The sequence below is a fragment of the Littorina saxatilis genome, linkage group LG15 (assembly GCF_037325665.1).
Source record: "Littorina saxatilis isolate snail1 linkage group LG15, US_GU_Lsax_2.0, whole genome shotgun sequence".
Lineage (NCBI taxonomy): Eukaryota > Metazoa > Mollusca > Gastropoda > Littorinimorpha > Littorinidae > Littorina > Littorina saxatilis.
In genome coordinates this window covers 48,797,042-48,813,967 of record NC_090259.1, presented here as the reverse complement: position 1 = coordinate 48,813,967, position 16,926 = coordinate 48,797,042, and the positions used below count along the sequence as shown (strand labels likewise).

The window sequence follows — 16,926 nt, the reverse complement described above, 5'->3', positions numbered from 1 at the left end:
CCCCTGAGATCCCAAATTTAACGATGGACAACCAAAAAGGGGTCACTTTGTGAGATTCTCAAAACCTAAAAGTTTCAAAGGTCCAGCTTTAAAAACATCCGAGATAATCTCAACGTTAAGTATTGTGTCCACGGACGGATGAGTCTTAGAATTCACCCGAGTCCCTTCTGTATGGGCGGCCGGCCGACCCGTCCATCAATACAGACGGACACGGATGCATGAATACTAAATACTCACCCATTGCTCAGGTTATTCAAAACGAGTAAAAACTGTTTCTGATCCTAGTCTTTTGAAACTTCACAGAATTTTGACTCAGAATGTCCACAGCAAAATCGGATTTTGCATTGTTGCCTTTTGTTTCCACAATAGGGGACCGTCATCGTAGAAAGTACAACAGAGCTCAGCGGACACTACCAGTCGTGACACTCCTTTGACGCTACGGTAAAACAAAGAACTGAGATATACATAATTTTAAAGAAGAAACGCCGTCTATACAACGTCCGCCCAGTGATTTGTCTTTGAGAAGAACATGGGTCGGAAGGGTTTGTTAACTGTAGCGTCAAGAGCGTGTGTCCACTGGTTATTTCCCCCGAGCAGTCTGACAAGGACGATAACTCACTGCACTTTTTGAGCGAGTCACAGAAAGTGCCGCTCGCACAGTCGCTGCCGAACGGACTGCACGTCCCGTTGAAAGCGATTTCTGAAACACACACAAAGCTACAAGTCACTGGGCCTTTTAGCCCCATTCCATACATCCGTTCTAGGTCCCATTCCCGTATCGACCAAGGAACGGAACGGAAATGGGAGGGATCGGGAGGGGACCTTAATGGAACACCAATGGACGTTAACGGAACTCCTTTGAACGGTAGGAACGGTTGGGACGGGTGAGTTAAATTATTATTGAAAAACGTGTACAAACATCGAAGCTGTGACTGCGTCGCTCTGGGCACAGGTCGAGCAACGTGTGGACACACACCTCTTGCTAGTGATTGGCCTACGATGTCATGTGTAACTTGCCTCAATGTTCCCAAGGAAAAGCAAATAATTCACAACCCACGCATACCGTAATGACCCGGGTCTATTTCACCTGGTTGCCTGGTGACCGACTAGCGCCTTGGGCTTTACGTTAAGAATCAACAAACAAGAAAGGTAGGTTGTTGGAACGTTTGTTATTGACAAAACAATACATTCACAGATATTTCACCCAACGGTCTTTTAAGTAAACAGACAAACAAATATTCACACTAAACTTATCTTGGTAATCTTTATATCTTTACCTTATCTTATCTTTACGTTAAGGAAAGCTTGATTCGTATCAAGATCTTATTATCAGGCCCGCCGGGAAAACAAGTTTGATTTGAAAAATAGTGAAGGTCCCAGTGTCTGGAAACAATTTAGCGACAAATACAAGTCACTGAATGGACAGTTTTGAACACAGATCAGAAAAAACAAAGACCAAGGTGCCACAATGATCTATAGAGTAGGTGCAATTCAAACGCATATTATACAATCATTACCACATAAGACAAGAAAAGCAAATGCTTTATACGACTCTCCTTCGTCATGTTCATTAGGGTTTTGCAGGTCTTAAAAGGAGGATTCGACTACCTACGACCCTGCCCCCCCCCCCCCCCCAAAAAAAAACCCAACCTGTTCCAGCTTCATAAATAATGTTCAAAAGAACTTTCACATTCGACTGATAGGCACAAAGTTGATCGTTATGTGACCTGTGACAATCCATTTAGTTATTCAACCCTAAGAATATTTTACATATTTAAACTTTCAAAACAGCTAACCTCCTTTCCACCACCAGCACTGGCCTGAAATACTCAACATTCACCAAATTATATTTGAAAAAATATATTTGTTTTTAACAGGAAACAACATAAAACGTAAGAACATAAATCAAATATATCGAGGCGCAAATAGTCAACTCATAATAAAGTTGGCCAAAAAATGATTGCAACAAATTTCAAACCCAAATTAAAACATTAATTCCTTTGTCATTCAATTAAAACTGTACTAATCTCTCTCTCTCTCTCTCTCTCTCTCTCTCTCTCTCTCTCTCTCTCTCTCTCTCTCTCTCTCTCTCTCTCTCTCGCTCCATTCATATCACATTATGTCACAAGCAGACGCGCGAGTTCATAGGCGCATGGAGTTAATACATATATGTTAAAATTTGCTTAAAAATGGATCTAGATTTAAACAATATCACATCATCTAGGTATATAGATATTCAGGTTGTAACATAAAGGATTTACAGTTGTATCAGTCTCATATCATATATAAGTACGTTTTATGCCAATATATACAAATAAAATAAAAACATAATATGTATACTCAGACACTTGAGTGACCACATTTCTGACACTATGACATCATAACATGATGTCATCACCAAAAGTCTAGCAAATACGTTAAAAAAACAAAAACTAAGCTGGGACCAAATCAAACAATGACATCATAGCTTGATGTCGTCAAGACTTATTTTCTTGCTAGCTCAGTGGATAGTTCAGAAGTAAAAGTCTTCTCTAGCATTCATGTTCATGCTGTGACAATGTAATTTGATGAAAACATGCCATGTCTGCTGATTAACAACACCTACAATTGTATGAAATTTGGACGCTTTTGCTCCCAAAATAACGCAGAAAACATCAACGCAAAGCTTTTACGAACATGATCCTGCTGTGACCCCAGAGTCGGGGTCAACCAAACTACTGTCATGTCGGTAGATTATCAAACCCTTGAAGTGCTCAAAGTTTCAAAGCTCTAGCATTAAAATCGTCTGAAATAACGTCAATGTTAAGCTATCATGAATCGAAGGTGACCCCCTGTGACCTCAAAACTTGACGAGGGACAATCAAACTTGCGTCAAGTGGAGCGATTATCAATTCCTACAAGTTTGCATAGTATCAAAGCTCTAGTTAAAAAACAAAACATTCGAGATAACCTCATCATTATTTTTTTATACAAGAAGAGCAAACGCTCGATCGAGTCACTTTCGCAGTTCTGAATATTATATGAGGCATCAGATGGACAGGAAGAAATTGCTATTCACAACACAATGAGTCACGTTCACATAAAATTTGAGCCCGGTCACTTTTATAGTTTCCGAGAAAAGCCCAACGTTAAGTTGTGTGTTGCCGAACAGAAAAGGCTAGTTATCTCCCTTGTTTTTCTGATAACGTTCGTAAAAGGCTACAGATGTAAATACTTTGATGTAAAGAATAATCCTACAAAGTTTCAATCACATCCGATGAACTTTGTCAAAGATATAAAATGTCTAATTTTTCCTTTGACGCTGACCTGTGACCTTGAAAAAGGTCAAAGGTCAACGAAACCATCGTTAAAGTGTAGAGGTCATTGGAGGTCACGACTAAACAAAATATGAGCCCGATCGCTTTGATAGTTTCCGAGAAAAGTCCAACGTTAAGGTGGTGTCTACGGACGGCCGGCCGGACGGCCGGCCGGCCGGACAGACTAACACTGACCGATTACATAGAGTCACTTTTTCTCAAGTGACTCAAAAACGAGCTTGACCCGCTGTGACCCCAAAATTTGACGAGGGTCAATAAAACTGGGATCACTTCATGAGAACATAAAACCCTAAAAGTGTGCACAGTTTCAGAGGTATAGCTTTAAAAACTTACGAGATAACCTCAACGTTATATTGTTGTTGTCCACGGATGGACGGCCGGTGTAGGAGGCATACAAGACTTCCAGGTAAAATACACTGGGAGTGTATTTTTCCTAGGAAAGAAACACTGCGTGAGTGTTATTTTCCCAGGAAAATTACACTGGCGCCAGGAAAATAACACTGCCACTACGGCGGCAAATAAGACTGCCAGGAAAAAAACACTGCGTGAATTGTGTTCATTTTGGTCAGAGTGCACGAAGGCAGTGAGGCGAACTCAGTGCCCGTGTTGTTCCCCGGACTTGAAAAGTAGGCTCCATCTCTTCAGAGTGTCGCCGTGCCATCCTCCCCATGGACTTCAGAGTGTCGCCGTGCCATCCTCCCCATGGACTTCAGAGTGTCGCCGTGCCATCCTCCCCATGGACTTCAGAGTGTCGCCGTGCCATCCTCCCCATGGACTTCAGAGTGTCGCCGTGCCATCCTCCCCGTGGACTTCAGAGTGTCGCCGTGCCATCCTCCCCATGGACTTCAGAGTGTCGCCGTGCCATCCTCCCCATGGACTTCAGAGTGTCGCCGTGCCATCCTCCCCATGGACTTCAGAGTGTCGCCGTGCCATCCTCCCCGTGGACTTCAGAGTGTCGCCGTGCCATCCTCCCCGTGGACTTCAGAGTGTCGCCGTGCCATCCTCCCCATGGACTTCAGAGTGTCGCCGTGCCATCCTCCCCATGGACTTCAGAGTGTCGCCGTGCCATCCTCCCCATGGACTTAAGAGTGTCGCCGTGCCATCCTCCCCATGGACTTCAGAGTGTCGCCGTGCCATCCTCCCCATGGACTTCAGAGTGTCGCCGTGTCATCCTCCCCATGGACTTCAGAGTGTCGCCGTGCCATCCTCCCCATGGACTTCAGAGTGTCGCCGTGCCATCCTCCCCATGGACTTCAGAGTGTCGCCGTGCCATCCTCCCCATGGACTTCAGAGTGTCGCCGTGCCATCCTCCCCATGGACTTCAGAGTGTCGCCGTGCCATCCTCCCCATGGACTTCAGAGTGTCGCCGTGCCATCCTCCCCATGGACTTCAGAGTGTCGCCGTGCCATCCTCCCCATGGACTTCAGAGTGTCGCCGTGCCATCCTCCCCATGGACTTCAGAGTGTCGCCGTGCCATCCTCCCCATGGACTTCAGAGTGTCGCCGTGCCATCCTCCCCATGGACTTCAGAGTGTCGCCGTGCCATCCTCCCCATGGACTTCAGAGTGTCGCCGTGCCATCCTCCCCATGGACTTCAGAGTGTCGCCGTGCCATCCTCCCCATGGACTTCAGAGTGTCGCCGTGCCATCCTCCCCATGGACTTCAGAGTGTCGCCGTGCCATCCTCCCCATGGACTTCAGAGTGTCGCCGTGCCATCCTCCCCATGGACTTCAGAGTGTCGCCGTGCCATCCTCCCCATGGACTTCAGAGTGTCGCCGTGCCATCCTCCCCATGGACTTCAGAGTGTCGCCGTGCCATCCTCCCCATGGACTTCAGAGTGTCGCCGTGCCATCCTCCCCATGGACTTCAGAGTGTCGCCGTGCCATCCTCCCCATGGACTTCAGAGTGTCGCCGTGCCATCCTCCCCATGGACTTCAGAGTGTCGCCGTGCCATCCTCCCCATGGACTTCAGAGTGTCGCCGTGCCATCCTCCCCATGGACTCAGATCGGCATCGACATCACTGCATCAATGCCAGAATCTCCAGGTGATTTCAGCAGTATCGTTATTGGTGTGGACTATTTTACCAAATGGGTGGAAGCCAAGCGCAGCCCCTGCCATCAAAGTCGGCAAAAGACACTGCAAGGTTCCTTCATGAACTGATCTGTCGTCACGGGTGTCCCAAGATACAGATTAATGACCAGGGAAGAGAATTCGTGAATCAAGTGTCTGCTGAGCTTTACAGGCTGAGTGGAGTGAAACAAAATATAACAAGCGCCTATCATCCACAGGTCAATGGCTTTGTTGAGAGAAACAACCGAACAATCCAGTCTTCGCTGCTGAAAACTCTGCGTGATGAAGAAGATTGGGTTGATGCTTTACCAGGTGTGTTGTTTGCCTTCAGAACGAGCGCACAGAAAAGCACTCGGTACACCCCTTTCTTTTTGCTGTATGGCCGACAAGCCCGACTACCGATTGAGGACCGATGGCAACGACGTTAATGTCAGCGTGTTCGAAGGTTGTGAAGACACGTCTTGTCCTGAAGATATCAAGCAAAGGCTGGACAGTATCAGGCAGCTGTCCACTGTCGTGAAAGACAAAGTTTCAGAGAACATCACTCAGGCGCAAGACAGACAGAAACGTGACTACGAAAAGCGCCACGGCCAAAAGCGAATGTTTGTGGTGGATGAGCAGGTACTTCTGTGGAATCTGCGTCGCGCGGATAGAAAAGGGAGGAAAATGAAGGCTCCGGCCGTGGCAAGGTCCCTATGTGGTACATGCTGTCAATCAAAATCAGACTTACATTTTGAAAATCCCTAACGGCACAATCTTAAAGCAAACAGCACATGGCGTTAATTGAAAGCCGTACAAAGCTGCAAACGACTAACTTCAATGAATACTGGTGCTAGTGTTCCGCAGAGTTCATCGACTGACGACGCCAACATTTTTGACACTTCCTGCAGTGCCAGTGCTTGTGTTCCCAAGAGTTCATCGTCTGATGACGTCAACATCAATCAGCAGTTGATGCAAGACGGGAAAGGTGAATTGTGCTCAAGCAAGAGAAAGCGACAGAGCAGAGCCGAACCTGTTTATGACTCTTCCGAACGGGTAAAACCTGACCGTTCATCAGAACCACAAATTGTTAGGGTTGACCCTGCGCCTCCAAAGCAGTTTACCCCAACGAACTCCACATGGAGAAGACTGAAATGCAAGACTCTGGGGTTAGCCGCACCTAAAACAATGCCCTTCAGACCGAAAACGAAAGTGGGAGCTCCGCGTCAAACAGAAACAAATATTGGTGACGGGAATTGTTTTTTCAGAGCGTTAAGCCTGGAGGTCGCAGGGTATTAAGATTTTCACGAAAAGATCCGACGCGCAGTTGTAGAAACCATCAAACACAACGAAGACGTTTTGGGCCGTTATATTGGTATGGACACAGAAGAATACCTCAAATCGACAAAGATGGCAGCAAAGGTTATCTGGGCTACAGAAACAGAGATCATGGCAGCTGCCATGTACCTGAACACCACGATCAGCGTGTATACTCAAAGTGGAGATGAGAGAAGGTGGCTCGATGACAACCCCCATGGCAGAGCTGAAACCCAAGAGAAAATGTATTAGGTGAACCTCTGTGCGCACTTCGAAAGGATTTTAATCTTCTTTTTTTTTTGCAAGTGCACTTTTAAACTAGAGCAGTTTTTTCCCCTGGGGTAGTGTTAATTTCCTGGGCGTAGTCATTTTTACCTGGGTGAAGGAGTGTAATCTTCCAAGGAAAATAACACTCCCAGTGATATTTTACTGGTGAAAAAACACTGTTGTAGTGTTTGTTCCCCGCAGTGTTATTTTCCGACTACACCGGCCCGACACATTTGAATCCTTGATCTCACCAATTACTCCGGTTAGTAAAAGAAACATAGACGTTTAACACAATATTGTAGGCAGGCAGAATGTGTGCGTCGGGGGGGGGGGGGGGGGGGGGGGGGGCGTGCAAGTGTGTAGACGTGAGTGCGTGCGAGTCAAAAAAAGATATATTTGGAATGTTGGGGGGAGTCCAGGCGCTCACTGCATGTGCCATCAGTGTCGCAGATAGTACCGGTCACACAATCCGTGTCCTTGTCACAGATCTGGCCCAGCTGCAGCCCTGCCACACACCAAATCATTTCATTTACTTTATTATCCCGTTGTTGTAAAAGTCGAGCTACTTCCTCCCAGCGGAAAGCTAGCAGAGAGTTGCACTACTTAGGTATGTATGTGTGTTTAGGTGTAATCAGCCATCCTTAATTTATTGCAGAATGACCAATCTCATTAACTGCCACTGTGGTGATACGGGGCTGGGACATTGATACTGTCTCTGAACCTACACATAAAGTTGACTCGTGTCATTCTAGGCCCGGATTCGAACCCGTGACCCTAGGATCACATGTCCAGTGCTCGAGCAACTGAGCGACCTGGTCCCCAGTTATGCAACCTGTTACATGTGTTAGACAAGCTTGTGTTGAATATATGTACAACTAAAGTGTAATTTGAAGCTTTCAACTTTCTAAATGCTTGCTAATTTTCACATTTATGTGTTCAGTCCCACAGGATACATATTTATTTTGTAAACTATCTCTGGCATGTCGAATTATTGGCAAGACTTCGTATGTTCATCAAAAAACGTAACAACAAAAACAAAGAAATTACACACCCCGTCTTCACATCACGGTGCATTGGTAGCAAAACTATGCACACAAGCATCTCCCCACCCCCTCCCTCCCATCACTTCTACGGATAGCAGAGCGCCACTTGTGGTTATTGTCTATGTGTGTTGCATTGTATACTTACTGCACGTTGCCGTGATGGGGTCGCACGTGGACCCCACGAGACAGGAGAGTGGATTGTCTGTACAGGTTTCATTTGTAGCCAGACCTGAGACAGAAAACAGACCAACAGTGCATTACACAAGGTACGAGACAACCAATGTCCATCTCTGAGACAGAAACAGACAAACAGTACATTACACAAGGCAGGAGACAACCAATGTCCATCTCTGAGACAGAAACAGACAAACAGTACATTACACAAGGCAGGAGACAACCAATGTCCATCTCTGAGACAGAAACAGACAAACAGTACATTACACAAGGTACGAGACAACCAATGTCCATCTCTGAGCCAGTAATGTGGGTGAGAGAGAGAGTGTGTGTGTGTGTGTGTGTGTGTGTGTGTGTGTGTGTGTGTGTGTGTGTGTGTGTTGATGGGTGTGTTTGTAATAGTTGCTTATATTGATGTGTAAATGTGGTTGTGTGTTCATTACTAACCCAAAAAGCAATATCTCATTTTGAGATAACAAAATATTACATGTTTCATTATTTGCAATGTAAGTTACAAGACCACCCGACGATGTCCCACACTGGACATATAGACAATAAAACTTGACTTCCCTTGTTGCGTAATACCACGTTTACATGAGTCTTTTTTTTTTTTTACATTTAGTCAAGTTTTGACTAAATATTTTAACATCGAGGGGGAATCGAAACGAGGGTCGTGGTGTATGTGCGTCTGTCTGTCTGTGTGTGTGTGTGTGTGTGTAGAGCGATTCAGACTAAACTACTGGACCGATCTTTATGAAATTTGACATGAGAGTTCCTGGGTATGAAATCCCCGAACGTTTTTTTCATTTTTTTGATAAATGTCTTTGATGACGTCATATCCGGCTTTTCGTGAAAGTTGAGGCGGCACTGTCACGCCCTCATTTTTCAACCAAATTGGTTGAAATTTTGGTCAAGTAATCTTCGACGAAGCCCGGGGTTCGGTATTGCATTTCAGCTTGGTGGCTTAAAAATTAATTAATGACTTTGGTCATTAAAAATCTGAAAATTGTAAAAAAAAATAAAAATTTATAAAACGATCCAAATTTACGTTTATCTTATTCTCCATCATTTGCTGATTCCAAAAACATATAAATATGTTATATTCGGATTAAAAACAAGCTCTGAAAATTAAATATATAAAAATTATTATCAAAATTTTTTTTTAGAAATCAATTTAAAAACACTTTCATCTTATTCCTTGTCGGTTCCTGATTCCAAAAATATATAGATATGATATGTTTGGATTAAAAACACGCTCAGAAAGTTAAAACGAAGAGAGGTACAGAAAAGCGTGCTATCCTTCTCTGCGCAACGAATACCCCGCTCTTCTTGTCAATTCCACGTGCACTGCCTTTGCCACGGGCGGTGGAGTGACGATGCTACGAGTATACGGTCTTGCTGCGTTGCGTTGCGTTCAGTTTCATTCTGTGAGTTCGACAGCTACTTGACTAAATATTGTATTTTCGCCTTACGCGACTTGTTTATATTTAGTCAAGTTTTGACTAAATATTTTAACGTAGAGGGGGGAATCGAGACGAGGGTCGTGGTGTATGTGTGTGTGTGTGTGTGTGTGTGTGTGTGTGTGTGTCTGTCTGTCTGTGTGTGTGTAGAGCGATTCAGACCAAACTACTGGACCGATCTTTATGAAATTTGACATGAGAGTTCCTGGGTATGAAATCCCCGAACATTTTTTTTCATTTTTTTGATAAATGTCTTTGATGACGTCATATCCGGCTTTTCGTGAAAGTTGAGGCGGCACTGTCACGCCCTCATTTTTCAACCAAATTGGTTCAAATTTTGGTCAAGTAATCTTCGACGAAGCCCGGGGTTCGGTATTGCATTTCAGCTTGGTGGCTTAAAAATTAATTAATGACTTTGGTCATTAAAAATCTGAAAATTGTAAAAAAAAATAAAAATGTATAAAACGATCCAAATTTACGTTTATCTTATTCTCCATCATTTGCTGATTCCAAAAACATATACATATGTTATATTCGGATTAAAAACAAGCTCTGAAAATTAAATATATAAAAATTATTATCAAAATTAAATTGTCGAAATCAATTTAAAAACACTTTCATCTTATTCCTTGTCGGTTCCTGATTCCAAAAACATATAGATATGATATGTTTGGATTAAAAACACGCTCAGAAAGTTAAAACAAAGAGAGGTACAGAAAAGCGTGCTATCCTTCTTAGCGCAACTACTACCCCGCTCTTCTTGTCAATTTCACTGCCTTTGCCATGAGCGGTGGCCTGACGATGCTACGAGTAAAATGGCATTGCGTTTCATTCTGTGAGTTCGACAGCTACTTGACTAAATATTGTATTTTCGCCTTACGCGACTTGTTTTTATTTAAAATTCTTTGACATATAGAAATGCGAAGGTGTGAGAGCTTTTCAATAATTGAAGAAGAAAAAGCAACTTTTGTAAACTTCGTTACACATCAAGCCATGAACTATTCTGTTTATCCTACATTCTGTACTTTCGTGCCATTTACTGCAAATTTGCTGACAGCCTTGTTGTACAGAATTAACTCACCAACGTGTCAACTTGGAACCACTTTACTCGACTTGCCTCTAAAGCAGACGCTCTGCAACACTAGCTAAAAATTCTCCGAGGTACGGCAACAATTACGGATTAGTTTTGATATTCACATTTCACATTTGTTTGCTTAACGCTCAGCCGACCACGAAGGGCCATATCAGGGCGGTGCTGCTTTGACATATAACGTGCGCCACACACAAGACAAAAGTCGCAGCACAGGCTTCATGTCTCACCCAATCACATTATTCTGACACCGGACCAACCAGTCCTGGCACTAACCCCATAATGCCAGACGCCAGGCGGAGCAGCCACTAGATTTCCAATTTTAAAGTCTTAGGTATGACCCGGCCGGGGTTCGAACCCACGACCTCCCGATCACGGGGCGGACGCCTTACCACTAGGCCAACCGTGCCGGTAGTTGGCTCACGTAAGTGTAGCCTATGCGATGCTAACTTTTGTCTGTCTGTGCGTGCGTGGGTATGTATGTATGGTGTATGTATGTATGTATGTATGTATGTATGTATGTATGTATGTATGTATGTATGTATGTATGTATGTATGTATGTATGTCTGTGGTAGAAACTTTAACATTTGACTGAACACCGAAATACTACTTTTAGCTGTAGTTAAAGTGTGTATCCAAAGAAAACTGGTGGTGTTTTTTTTTGGGGGGGAGTACAAACAGGTGACTGGTTTGTGTCGTGTGTGGTATGTAGACCAGGTCAGGGGTCAAGGTTAGGTCAGATCGCGTGAAGGATTGTGGTATAGATACAGTTATCACCGAGCTGCAGTTCGCCGATTCGGAGAAGAGGATTTTACATTGTTCGGTTTCGTAGCTCCAGAAAAATAGATAAAGAAGATACCAACGGAGATTTCCTACAGGTTAATCTGCACAGCGTGTTTCCAGTGTCTGCGCGAGGAAGCGCAGCGCTGTCGAAAGCGCAGTGTCGATCTGGCCATCTTAGGCAGTCGTGTCCCCGTAAGTAGGCTACAGACAGACAGATCCAGATCAAGTGTCTCGCACTCTTGCACCGTGTCACCTATGCCGACTGTGTGTGTGTGTATGTGTGACGGAGTGATTGAGTTTGTGCTACTGTTTGTTGATTTCTTACGTTAGCCTTGAAGGCTTCGTAGTTTTGATATTGAATCTGTCAGTTCCAAACATACAAGGGAAGCGTTTGCCTCTTGATAAAAAACAAGTCGCGTAGGGCGAAATTACTACATTTAGTCAAGCTGTAGAACTCACAGAATGAAACTGAACGCACTGCATTTTTTCACAATGACCGCAACATACACACACACACCAACACACACACACACACACACACACACACACACACACACACACACACACACACACACACACACACACACACACACACACACATACACCACGACCCTCGTCTCGATTCCCCCTCTATGTTAAAACATTTAGAACTTGACTAAATGTAAACAAGTCGCGTAAGGCGAAATTACTACATTTAGTCAAGCTGTGGAACTCACAGAATGAAACTGAACGCACTGCAATTTTTTTACAATGACCGTAGTCCACCGCTTGTGCAAAACGGAGTGAAACTGACGAGCCTGTTTAGCGCGGTAGTGGTTTCGCTGTGCTGCATAGCACACTTTTCTGTGCCTCTCTTCGTTTTAACTTTCTGAGCGTGTTTTTAATCCAAACATTTCATATCCATATGTTTTTGGAATCAGGAACCGACAAGGAATAAGATGAAATTGTTTTTAAGTCGATTTCGGAAAGAATTTTTTTTATTTTTTATCAATCAACCAAACATTTAATTGATCAATGCATCAACCAAGCAAGTAAAACCATAAAGGTGCATCAATCAACCAAACTAAGTCTCAATCAAGAAGCTATTTCTCAATCAACAACCATTTTTTTCAAATATAATTAATATACATGGTAACATTATTTTCTAAATGTAAATAAATTAATATGATCAAATAATTTCAATTCTAAAAAGCCATTGTCAAAGATTTAAAACAAGACAAAACAAAAATGGAAGAAGGCTTGACAGGATAGAACCAGTAATATATATTTCACTATCTCTTTTGCTTTGTTAAGAGATTGTTTATTTTTATTTTTTTTATTCTCTTTTTGTGAAGTTTTTATTTTTTAATTTTTAAAAAAAATATTTTTAATTTTCAGAGCTTGTTTTTAATCCAAATATAACATATGTATATGTTTTTTAAATCAGAAAATGACGAAGATTAAGATGAAATCGTTTAATAAAAACATAATGTTAATTACAAGTTTCCGATTTTTAATGACCAAACTCACTCATTGGTTTTTAAGCCACCAAGCTGAAATGCAATACCAAACCCCGGCCTTTGTCGAAGATTGCTTTGCCAAAATTTCAATCAATTTAATTGAAAAACAAGTCGCGTAAGGCGAAAATACAATATTTAGTCAAGTAGCTGTCGAACTCACAGAATGAAACTGAACGCAATGCCATTTTACTCGTAGCATCGTCAGGCCACCGCTCATGGCAAAGGCAGTGAAATTGACAAGAAGAGCGGGGTAGTAGTTGCGCTAAGAATGATAGCACGCTTTTCTGTACCTCTCTTTGTTTTAACTTTCTGAGCGTGTTTTTAATCCAAACATATCATATCTATATGTTTTTGGAATCAGGAACCGACAAGGAATAAGATGAAAGTGTTTTTAAATTGATTTGGACAATTTAATTTTGATAATAATTTTTATATATTTAATTTTCAGAGCTTGTTTTTAATCCGAATATAACATATTTATATGTTTTGGGAATCAGCAAATGATGGAGAATAAGATAAACGTAAATTTGGATCGTTTTATAAATTTTTATTTTTTTTTACAATTTTCCGATTTTTAATGACCAAAGTCATTAATTAATTTTTAAGCCACCACGCTGAAATGCAATACCAAAGTCCGGGCTTCGTCGAAGATTACTTGACCAAAATTTGAACCAATTTGGTTGAAAAATGAGGGCATGACAGTGCCGCCTCAACTTTCACGAAAAGCCGGATATGACGTCATCAAAGACATTTATCAAAAAAATGAAAAAAACGTTCGGGGATTTCATACCCAGGAACTCTCATGTCAAATTTCATAAAGATCGGTCCAGTAGTTTAGTCTGAATCGCTCTACACACACACACACACACACACACACACACGCACACACGCACACACGCACATACACCACGACCCTCGTTTCGATTCCCCCTCGATGTTAAAATATTTAGTCAAAACTTGACTAAATATAAAAAGGGTGTGACAGTGCCGCCTCAACTTTTACAAAAAGCCGGATATGACGTCATCAAAAGTATTTATCGAAACAAAGAAAACAATGTCATTTCATGAAGATCGGTCCAGTAGTTTGGTCTGAATTGCTCTACACATACACACGCACAGACAGACGCACACACACACACACACACACACACACACACACACACACACACGTACACACACATGCACCACGACCCTCGTCTCGATTCCCCCTCTATGTTAAAACATTTAGTCAAAACTTGACTAAATCTAAAAAGGGGGGGGGGGGGGGGGGTAAACAAATACAGCGTTTTCTAAATGTTGCAAAATCTCGAAAAACTATTCAAATGCCTGGTAAAGAGAAACATGTACATTTTAAATGTCGTGTCACCAACACACACACAAACACAACACCCACACACCTCCCTCCCCCTATCCCACTCCCACCCAGACACAACACATACGCAACACCCAATCACCTGCCACCTCCCCCTCCCCCAATCACACACAAGTAGATGTTCACCACAAGTCTGGGTGGTTGGCTCGGGAGCGAAGCCCTCCTCGCACTTGCAGAGATTGACGGTCGTGTTGCAAATGGCGTGTGAATCCTCACAAGATGTGCCATCCGTGCATTTTCCGTTCACCTTCCCAATCAGGGGTTCTGTTCATATACAAAAACAAGCCGCGTTAAGCAAAATGAATACATTTAGTCAATCTGTCAAACTCACCGAATGTTACTGGATGCCCTGCTTTTCGCGCAGACATTGCTTTGCCAATGCCCGGGATCCAGACTGAAAAGTGGTGACATATTCGCATGAAAAACGTGATCGCTTGAAGTGACGAGCCAGTATAGCACAGTAGCGTACAGCGAGTCACAGGAAAGCGCTAAGGTTTTTCTTAATCTACACATAACATATCCATATGGATGTTTTAGATTCAGAAATGATAAAGAATAAGATGAAATCATGCTTGGAACGATTACTTAAAATGTTAATCAGAATTTTCAGAATTGAATGACCTAACACAATCGGCTGTATAATTAGAATAATAATCACTTTGGTGACAAAACGAGGGCGCAACAGTGCTCCATGAACTTTTACCAAACGCCGGATATGACGTCATCAAAAACATTATTGAAAAAAAAGAAAAAAGTCTGGGGATATCATCCGCAAGAACTCTCATGCAGGTTGATGAAGATCGGTCCAGGTTTCTCGGAATCGCTCTTCACACACGAACACATATACACCACCACTCTTGTCTCAATTCTTTGTCTAAGTTAAACCTGTATTGTAGCTGGGTTTTTTTCATATTAAGTCAAGTTTTGACTAAATGTTTTAAAACAGACTGGGAATCGAGACGAGGGTGGTGGTGAATGTATGTGTGTGTGTGTGTGTGTGTGTGTGTGTGTGTGTGTTTGTTTGTGTGTGTGTGTGTGTGTGTGTGTGTGTGTGTGTGTGTGTGTGTGTGTGTGTTTAAAACAATACACAGAAAACTACCCGAATACCAAGAAAACTAACCGACGGATCATTATGAAACTTACTTCGGGAAAAACTAGGGGGTGGGCGTTTGCTAGGTATACCTTTGCAAGATAAAGTGTCATCACATTTTCACGAGAAAAAAAGTGATACAACCATGTGATTTATGCAATTTTAATAAACAAAATAAACACACCGTTTGTTTACGCAAATAAAGATCAATGTTCTGTGATAGAAAACAAAAGAAGAACACAGTGACCTTCATTCTTCTCATTCTCAGAATAACGTCAGCACAAACACAGTTTCTTCTCTTGTTTGGAGACCCTCTTCCAAGTATTCCATCACAACTTGTTCAACTTCTTCAGATCTAACTGGCGGTCTGTCAGACAACTTTCATTTGTCCTTTTCTTTCCCGTATTGCTGTTCTAATATGTTTCTGTGTTCCCTCCACTCTCTCATTCTTTTTTCTGTCAAAAGAAAACTCGCGGGCACATAACGAAACATTGCCTGCAGCTTCGTTTTCAAGATATCTCAGGGCTTTCAGTTTGTATGTCACTGTATAAATATGATTTGTGTTTCGGCATGGCTGAACATAAGCTTGGAAAGGAAGTGCTTGTCAACGAGAGAAGTGTTCAACACTCAATAAAAGACTTCACTGAACGACGTCACTGAAAGACATGACGTCATTTTATCCCCTCCTCCCCCCTCCAAAAAAAAAAGGCGAACCATTGAACAGTGTGCACAAATCGTAGATAAAGGAGACCGACTGTCTTAAAGCAAATTTTAAAAACAAAAAACCGGGGTGGGCGTTTGCTGGGTAGTTACCCCTCTGCACAACATTTGGCCGAAAGTAGGGGATGGGCGTTTGCTAGGGATTTTACGGTACATACAGATTCTTTCAGATGATATCTGTACATGGTTTTTCATTACATTTAGTCAAGTTTTGACTAAATGTTTTAACATAGAGGGGGGAATCGAGACGAAGGTCGTGGTGTATGTGTGTGTGTGTGTGTGTATGTAGAGCGATTCAGAGTAAACTACTGGACCGATCTTCCTGAAATTTGTCATGAGAGTTCCTGGGTATGATATCCCCAGACAGGTTTTTCATTGTTTTGATAACTGTCTTTGATGACGTCAAATCCGGCATTTTGTAAAAGTTGAGGCGGCACTGTCACACCCTCATTTTTCAATACAATTCATTGAAATTTTGGCCAAGCAATCTTCGACAAAGGCCGGACTTTTGTATTGCATTTCAGCTTGGAGGCTTAAAAATTAATGAATGACTTTGGTCATTAAAAATCTGAAAATTGGAATAATTTGTTTTATTTTTATAAAACGATCCAAATTTACGTGTATCGTATTTGTCATCATTATATTTAGTCAAGTTTTGACTAAATATTTTAACATCGAGGGGGAATCGAAACGAGGGTCGTGGTGTATGTGCGTGTGTGTGTGCGTGTGTGTGTGTGTCTGTGT

General features: G+C 42.6%; 1 protein-coding gene across 2 annotated transcripts in view; it reads right to left on the bottom strand.

The window, feature by feature from the left end:
• The window catches only part of LOC138949514 (uncharacterized), a 725,664-nt gene that overhangs the window by 87,489 nt on the left and 621,249 nt on the right, over window positions 1–16,926 (bottom strand). For both annotated transcript variants that reach the window (XM_070321340.1, XM_070321341.1), the window contains exons 29-32: window positions 14,499–14,636; window positions 8,139–8,222; window positions 7,378–7,455; window positions 620–700 (exon numbers count right to left, since the gene is read on the bottom strand). In XM_070321340.1, coding sequence (XP_070177441.1) covers window positions 620–700; window positions 7,378–7,455; window positions 8,139–8,222; window positions 14,499–14,636 — 381 coding nt within the window. The remainder of the gene's footprint in view (window positions 1–619; window positions 701–7,377; window positions 7,456–8,138; window positions 8,223–14,498; window positions 14,637–16,926) is intronic.